General features: G+C 49.4%; 1 protein-coding gene across 1 annotated transcript; it reads left to right on the top strand.

Annotated features, from left to right (window-relative positions):
* The first annotated feature begins 329 nt into the window (after nt 1-329).
* Nucleotides 330-1,280, top strand: LOC117872125 (olfactory receptor 51G2-like). Its single transcript, XM_034760243.1, has one exon. The coding sequence runs from the start codon at nt 345-347 to the stop codon at nt 1,278-1,280; it is 936 nt and encodes a 311-aa protein (XP_034616134.1). The 5' UTR covers nt 330-344.
* The last annotated feature ends 7,455 nt before the right edge of the window (nt 1,281-8,735 follow it).

Consider the following 8,735-nt stretch of genomic DNA (forward strand, 5'->3'; position numbering starts at 1 on the left):
AAATATGTCTAAGTAGTGGGTGTCAGGGGGAAACTTCCCCTGGAAACAGGATATCTTATAGCTATCCATTGAAGGGCTTCTTCCACCTTCCTCTGAAGCATCTGGAACTGACCACTGGATACTGGGTTAGATGAACTACAGGTCTGATCCACTCTGGCAATGCCTATCTTCCTATCAATGGTGTAAATTCAAGACTATATTTTTGCTGATCTTCCTTGAGCTCCTGGAAGTCTCTAGACTTGCACTGAGAACAGAAAGATGTCTAGCTAAATATCATCTAGTCTCCTGTTCTTTCTCCTTTCAGGAAGGAAAGTTCAGAACTTCTCAGACCTGCCCAGTACATTATGTCAGCTGTCAATGACACCAAATTCAACTCTGCAGTGTTCCTTCTCACCGGGATACCTGGGCTGGAAGACGTCCATCTCTGGATCTCTATCCCCTTCTGTTTAATGTATGTTATTTCGATATTAGGAAATTCAGTAATTCTGTTCATTATAAAAACAGATCCAAATCTCCATGAGCCCATGTACATTTTCCTTTCCATGTTGGCCATCACAGACCTTGCCTTATCGATAGCCACCATGCCAACGACACTGGGTATATTCTTGTTTAACTCTAGGGAGATCAGCCTTGATGCCTGTTTTGCCCAGCTGTTCTTCATCCACTCGCTTACAAAAATTGAATCCTCCGTGCTCCTGTTGATGGCCTTTGACCGCTTCATCGCGATCCGTGACCCACTGAGATATGCCTCCATCTTAACACTGCCAAGAATAGCCAAGATGGGACTGGTGTTTGTGCTAAGAGGGGTTGCAGTAATACTCCCACTCCCGTTTCTCCTGAAACAATTCCGATACTGTCGAGCCAATATCCTCTCCCATTCCTACTGCCTTCACCAGGACGTCATGAAGATGGCTTGTTCGGACATCAGATTCAACTACCTCTATGGCTTGTTTCTTACATTCTTCACAGTGGGGTTGGACTCGGTGCTCATCTTTCTCTCTTATGTGATGATCCTCAAAACAGTGCTGAGCATCACATCACACGTGCAATGCTTCAGGGCCCTGAACACCTGTGTCTCCCACCTCTGCGCCGTCCTGCTCTTCTACGCACCAGAGATCGGCCTTCCTGTGATACACAGATTTGGGAATAGCTCTTCTCACTTGCTTCAGATTCTTCTGAGCTACATAGCCCTGCTGGTCCCACCCCTGATGAACCCAATCGTGTACTGCATGAAAACCAAACATCTTCGTGCAAGGATAATCAGGGCATTCATCAAGTGAAGGGTCAGTTCATCACCCGGCTCCAGCGTGGTTATGTGGGAGATGAAAAACACAGGCCAGCTATTCCATCTTGGACCTTTACATCCGAGACATGAGCTTCTGACCTCCACTCAGTAGAGAGAGGTTCAGATGGCTTCTAAGGCCTGGAGTGATGGGAGAGGGGCTGGGGAGGGAGGACAGGGCAATGTGGGAAGGAGAACAAGGCAGGCCACAGCATTTACAGAGTGACTGTTTTTGTCCATAGCCAGGGGACCGGTGGGATGTTGGCCCATAAAGAGCTGTATCAGTGCCTGTTCTGACCACAGAATTCCGGTTGATACAGTCAATAAAGAGAAGGGATGTGGATGTTGTTTCCCATTACACCTGGCCTGTCACTGTCCCGTCTCTGGTTAAACATCCTTGGGCCATGAAAAAAAGCTGCAGAGGTGTTTTGCAGTCCCAGTCCAGGCCCTCCCTGAGCGCTATGGGTGCTGCGTGATCCATCGGGGCTGCAGCAGCTGTGGACAGGGGCTATTCCAGGGACACGGACACCCACCCTTCCCCCACTCCATCAGCCAGGTGTTTCTGACTGAGTCGTGTCAGAGACGTGATTAACACAGGAGTCCATGGAGAAGCCATTCAGGCAGCCCCTCCCCCATTGATGGCCAGGCCCAGGTTCCCTCTCTGTCCCCTTTATTTGTCCTGCCCCAGCTGCTTGCAAAGGGGTAGAAACAGGCTTCAGCTCCCCCACAAAGGCACAGCTACCTACTATCCCAGCCCAGCTCATTCACTGTTGGTGACCATCTTTTCAAAAGGCAAAAGTAGGAGACATGCAGGAGCACCATCCCCTCTGTGACCCTGCCCCTGCCCCTCTTCTTCCACCTTGAGGCTCTAACTCCTACCAATCTTCTTCCTCCAAGGCACCTCCCTCTGCCCCATATCTTCCCCCAAAACCCCGCCCCTGCTCCTTCTCTTTCCATGAGGCTCCGGCCCGTCTCCAGGCCAGAAGCCAGAGCCGGGCCATGGTAAGAGCTCAAGGAGCCAGAACCACTGCGAAGAGCCCCAGACCTTCCACCTGCTCTGGACAGGAGGCTGGGGGCTCAAGAGCAGCCCCCAGCCTGTGTCCTCACCCCCCAGGATGTACAACTCAGGGAAGGAGGAGAGTCTGGGGCTCCCCACAGCAGCCTGGGAACCTGGGTTAGCTCTTACTACAGACCGGCTCTGATCTGGCTGGGGGTGGAGCATCAGGGGAAGTGGAGGAGCAGGGGACAGGGCCTAGTGGGAAGAGATGGGGCAGGGATGGGGCCTCAGGGGAAGAGATGGGGCAGGAGGCGGGGCTTGAGGAGGAAAAAGAGGAGCCGAGGGTGTAGCAAGACTGAACCAACACTGACCCCAGCAAGCAGAGCTGTGGGGAGGGGGAATGTCCTGAGTAAAGGAGGAGGATGGGGCTAGAGGGAAAGAGAGCCTGTGTTTTGGAGAAGACTGAATGAATGTGACCCCAGAAAGGGGGCTCTTGTTTTAAGTATCCCAGGCTGAGAGTAAGTCATTGCAAGGACCTTAGAGGGAAGGGCAGGGCTACCTCAGGCCCCAAGGGGGCACTCTCTGGTGGCACCCGTCTGCAGGGACTTGGCCAGAATGTGCTGTGCTCTTGGAAGCCGTTACCAATGGGCGGAGATCAGCCCAGCCCCCAGGCTGCTCTAAACTCCGCTCAGGCAGGGGGAGAACTGGCCAGAGAATCAAACCTCTGTAACTGGCTCCTTGCCATCCCCGCTCTCTGCAGCGCACGGGGGAGCTCGGCTGGCATAGCAGAGAATCCAGCCGGGCCTGTCACCGCTCAGATGGCTGGAAGGCTGGTCCTGTGGTGTGGGCACGGCTCTGCGACTCAAGACAGATGGGTTTGATTCTTTTGTTGTGTGTGACCATAGGCAAGGCATTGGGTGTCTCTGAGCCTCTGCACAGGTGGGTAATAGCCCTGCCCTGCCTCACAGCGGTGACGGGAGAATAAATACATTCAAGGTGCTCATATACTCTGAGACCCTAAGATCAGGACTACGTCAGGGTTCCAAAGTGCAACACTTCTGACATATGTCTATAAAAGGCCTCTTATCAAAGCTTCCTGTGAGAGCTGGCTTGAGGGAAGCCCTGTGACTCCAGCCCCTTGGTGTCCGTGGCAGAGATGGGGGTGCTCGGCGGAGACAGTGAGGGGTAGGGAGTGGATTTCTGAGGGGAGAGATTGAGTGTCACAGAGTCCCTGAGTGTTTCAGCACAGTCACCGGACCGGTGTTTGCCAGCCATTGAGGCTGAATGGGTCTAACTGCCAAACAATGGCAGAACAGACACAGGAGCCTCATCTTAGGCTACGTCTACACTATGGGGGGGGATCGATTTCAGATACGCAAATTCAGCTATGGGAATAGCGTAGCTGAATTCGACATATCTGATCCGACTTACCCCACTGTGAGGACGGCGGCAAATCGACCGCCGCGGCTCCCCTGTTGACGGCGCTTACTCCTACCTGGGCTGGTGGAGTACGTGCATTGATTCTGGGATCGATTATCGCGTCCCGATGAGACGCAATAAATAGATCCCCGAGAGATCGATTTTCTACCGCCAATGCGGGCGGGTAGTGAAGACCAGCCCTTGGAGAGTCTGGTTGGGAGAAAGCAGTCAGAAGGCAAAGGTCAGCTCCACACCTTTGCCTTGTAACACGCACATGGCTGATCACTACGGTGACTGGGCCCAGTTTTACACCGGGAGGCTTTGAGAAAAGGCTGCTTCACAAGAAAGGAGCTGTAGGCTGCGTGTCCGTCCCTCCTTGTCAGTCTCTGAGGGAGACCACATCTCCTTGCTGTCATATACCTGCACAGGGGAGCAGAAAGCAGGGAATTAGCTACACTTAGTGTTCCGGTCCTACGGCCGGGCAGAACAGTACAGCAACCAACAATTGGCAGGGTCTGATCTGGAAGCAGGACAGAGAGATTTAGTAGTCCTTGAGTCCCAGGCCCTCAGCTAGAGTGGGGCAATAACCAATGAGTAGGCTTCCTCTTGCAATCGGGGCAGAGAGGCTAAGCAGTCTATGAGCCCGGGGCCCAGTAAGCACGGGGCTGCAAAGCAATGTGTAGACTTTGGCCTGCAAGGCTACGCAGTCTAGTGGCCCAGGTAAGGGTGAGCACCAATGAAGTCTAGGGAGCACAGGCCTCCTGGCCTAAGGAGGGGGAGTACTGCCAGCCATGGGGTGCGGTGGCAGGGGGGACAGGAAATGACTCGTTTAGAGGGCAAAGAAACCATATATCCCAGTTTTACTCTGACAATCCTAATTCTTCATGACCAGTGCATATCCTGGTTGAGGGCCTGTCTTCATTCAGAGTAACAACTTGTTCAAGTTGCATCCAAGATAACAATTGACTCATGGCAATGATTCTTAGAGTCATAGATTTAAGGCCAGAAGGAGCTATTAGATCATCTAGTCCAGAGGTTCTCAAACTGGTAGGCGGGCCCCCGTGGGGGGTTGCAGAATGTATCCGGGGGGGCATGAGAGCTTTAGGGAAAAAGCTTCCCTGTGCACATTTTATCCCCAGCAATGAATAACTAGCTAAGCTGATTTCTCTAGACAGATCCAGTCCTCAGACGGTGCTGTGTGTTTGACTCCAGGTGGCGTTGTGTATTTTTACAGTTTTCTGTTAAGTTTGTGTAACTCACACACCTCCTGGGTGTGGTGTTCTATCCCATCTAGTGACACTGAGACCACTTATAGAGAGAGATAAAATGAGTCTATTCTACAGCCTTAGCTAAGAACCTGTTGACTTTTAGCTCATGCAGTAGATGCTCATGCACTAAGAGGTCCCAGGTTCAATCCCACCCTCTGACAACCAGGGTCTGTTGGTGTTACTCTTGCATAGAGTTATACAAAGTCTTTACCATCTGTACGTGGGTCCATTTGCTACGGCGAGGTGTGCACATTTCATTGTAAGCAGGGACCACAGTCACAGTTTTGCTTTTGCTCTTATTCCACTGAATTGTTGGCTCAATTGTGCAATAGCAGCAAAAAAATGAAAAACACATATATCAGTATACGTATGTGTGTGGTGAAAGGGGGATCTAAACTACTACAGACACAAAGAAGGGGTTGCGATCAAAAATGTGTGAGAATCACAGATCTAGTCTGACCTCCTGTATAGCACAGGCTGCAGAATTTCACCCTTTTATCCCCCTATTGAGCCCAATGACTTGTGTTTGACTAACACATCACTTGTGCTCATCTAAAGCGTGTCTTCCAGGAAGGCATCCAGTCTTGGTTTGGAGGTATCAGGAGAATCCACTGTGAAGGTGCACCCCATAAGGCTTTATGGAAATATGCTTCTGAATGTATATCTGACATAACTGGAATATGTTTTAGGCTACATATGCCAAGTAACCTATCTCTGTGAAGGTTATGATCTACTGAATCTATTCATTCTATTTGTATGCATGTGTCATTTTTGTATTCGAAGTTATGAATATTGGCTGCTTACTTGATTGATTTTTAAGTAGCCTTAGGAAAGCATTTCGTCAGCTTCTTGAAAAAGGAATGTGCAAGTTAAGTGCCCAGTCAAGAAGCATTTAATGGACAATGGATCTTGGAAGGCTCCAATCCACATAAGAAGTCTACATGAGGCTGTTCAAGGTAGCATGTGAACCATGGCTGCTACCTGTAAGTTCTGAGTCATGCATAGACATGTGACTTGCTCATGTGACTCCAAAACTCCATCTTGTAGCTGGAATTCTACACAGGGGGAGGGAGGGGTATCCACCCACAAGAGAAAGTCTATATAAACCTCTGGGAGACCTATCCATTTTGTCTTCAGCTGGCTAAAGTGAGAGCATCTCCACCCCCAAGGATACCTGAAAGAAACTGGAACAAAGGACAGTAACTACAGGAGGTGTGAGTGATTGCTGGACCCAGACTAGAAGGAGCCTAGTCTGTAAAAGGAAGCTTATTGGAACTCCTCTGAGGGAGAGATTTTATCTGTATTCAGTTTTCTTACGTATTAGGCATAGACTTGCGGGTTTTATTTTATTTTACTTGGTAATTCACTTGGTTCTGTCTGCTATTACTTGGAACCAATTAAATCCTACTTTCTGTATTTAATAAAATCACATTTTACTTATTAATTAACCCAGAACATGTATTAATACCTGGGGGGGGGGTACAGCTGTGTATACCTCTCTATAAGTGTTATAGAGGGCGAACAATTTATGAATGTACTCTGTATAAGATTATTTGGGGTTTGGACCCCATTGGGAGTTGAGCATCTGAGTGTTAAAAACAGGAACACTTCTTAACCTGCTTACAATTAAGCCTACAGCTGTTACGGGACATGGCTCAGACCTGGGTCTGGGTTTGCCGCAGGCTAACATGTCTGTCTCAAACCAGGCAGGGCACTGAAGTCCCAAGCTGGGAGGGCAAGGAAAGCAGGGGCAGAAGTAGTCTTGGCACATCAGTTAGCAGCCCCAGGGGGGTTCTGTGATCCAACTCATCACATCCACCACCCTCCCTTGGGAGTTTGTTCCACTGGTTGAGCACCCTCACTTTTAAAAATGTGTGCTTCATTTCCAAATTTAATTTGTCTGGTTTCAGTTTCCAGCCATTGGTTCTTGTTATACCTTTACCTGCTAGATTAAAGAGCCCATTAGTAGCTGGTATTTCGTCTGTGTGAAAGTGCTTGTCCACTGTCATCAACTCAGGTCTCAATCTTCCCTACTTCTACTCACTATACTCCTGTTTATACAGCCAAGGGTAGGTTGGAAACGACAGAGGAGGAGAAAGACCTGGGTGTATTTGTCATTCCCAGGGTGACTGTGAGCCACTGATGTGATGCGGCTGTGAACAAGGCAGATGAGATCCAATAATGTGTCAGGCAAGATAGGGAAATATTAATATCCTTATACTAGGCACTGGTGAGATCTCCTCTGGCAAACTGTAAAATTCTGATCGTTCCTATTCCAGAAAGATGAAGTCATGCTGGGACAGGTGAGGAGAAGGGCTGCTAGGATGATCAGAGCAATGGAGGGCCTGGCTTCAAGGAGACTGGAAGAGCTTGGCTGAGCAGGGATAAGCACTGTTGATCATAGAATCATAGAATCATAGAATATCAGGATTGGAAGGGACCTCAAGAGGTCATCTAGTCAACCCCCTGCTCAAAGCAGTACCAATTCCCAACTAAATCATCCCAGCCAGGACTTTGTCAAGCCAGGCCTTAAAAACCTCCAAGGAAGGAAAAACCTCCACCTCCGTAGATAACACATTCCAGTGCTTCACCACCCTCCTAGTGAAATAGTCTTTCCTAATATCCAACCTGGACCTCCCGCACTGCAACTTGAGACCATTGCTCCTTGTTCTGTCATCTGCCACCACTGAGAACAGCCGAGCTCCATCCTCTTTGGAATCCCCCTTCAGGTAGTTGAAGGCTGCTATCAAATCCCCCCTCATTCTTCTCTTCTGGAGACTAAACAATCCCAGTTCCCTCAGCCTCTCCTCATAAGTCATGTGCTCCAGACCCCTAATCATTTTTGTTGCCCTCCGCTGGACTCTTTCCAATTTTTCCACATCCTTCTTGTAGTGTGGGGCCCAAAACTGGACACAGTATTCCAGATGAGGCCTCACCAATGTTGAATAAAGGGGAACGATCACGTTCCTCGATCTGCTGGCAATGCCCCTACTTATACAGCCCAAAATGCCGTTAACCTTCTTGGCAACCAGAGCACACTGTTGACTCATATCCAGCTTCTCGTCCACTGTGACCCCTAGGTCCTTTTCTGCAGAACTGCTACCTAGACATTCGGTCCCTAGTCTGTAGCCGTGCATGGGATTCTTCCGTCCTAAGTGCAGGACTCTGCACTTATCCTTGTTGAACTTCATCAGGGTTTTTTTGGCCCAATCCTCTAATTTGTCCAAGTCCCTCTGTATCCGATCCCTACCCTCTAGTGTATCTACCACGCCTCGCAGTTTAGTGTCATCTGCAAACTTGCTGAGAGTGCAGTCCACACCATCCTCCAGATCATTAATAAAGATATTAAACAAAACCAGCCCCAGGACCGACCCTTGGGGCACTCCGCTTGAAACCGGCTGCCAACTACACATGGAGCCATTGATCACTACCCATTGAGCCCGACGATCTAGCCAGCTTTCTATCCACCTTACAGTCCATTCATCCAGCCCATACTTCTTTAACTTGGCGGCAAGAATACTGTGGGAGACCGTATCAAAAGCTTTGCTAAAGTCAAGGAATAACACATCCACTGCTTTCCCCTCATCCACAGAGCCAGTTATCTCATCATAGAAGGCAATTAGGTTAGTCAGGCACGACTTCCCCTTGGTGAATCCATGCTGACTGTTCCTGATCACTTTCCTATCCTCTAAGTGTTTCATAATTGATTCCTTGAGGTCCTGCTCCATGATTTTTCCAGGGACTGAGGTGAGGCTGACTGGCCTATAGT

Source organism: Trachemys scripta, chromosome 1 (genome assembly GCF_013100865.1).
Source record: "Trachemys scripta elegans isolate TJP31775 chromosome 1, CAS_Tse_1.0, whole genome shotgun sequence".
Taxonomy (NCBI): Eukaryota; Metazoa; Chordata; order Testudines; family Emydidae; genus Trachemys; species Trachemys scripta.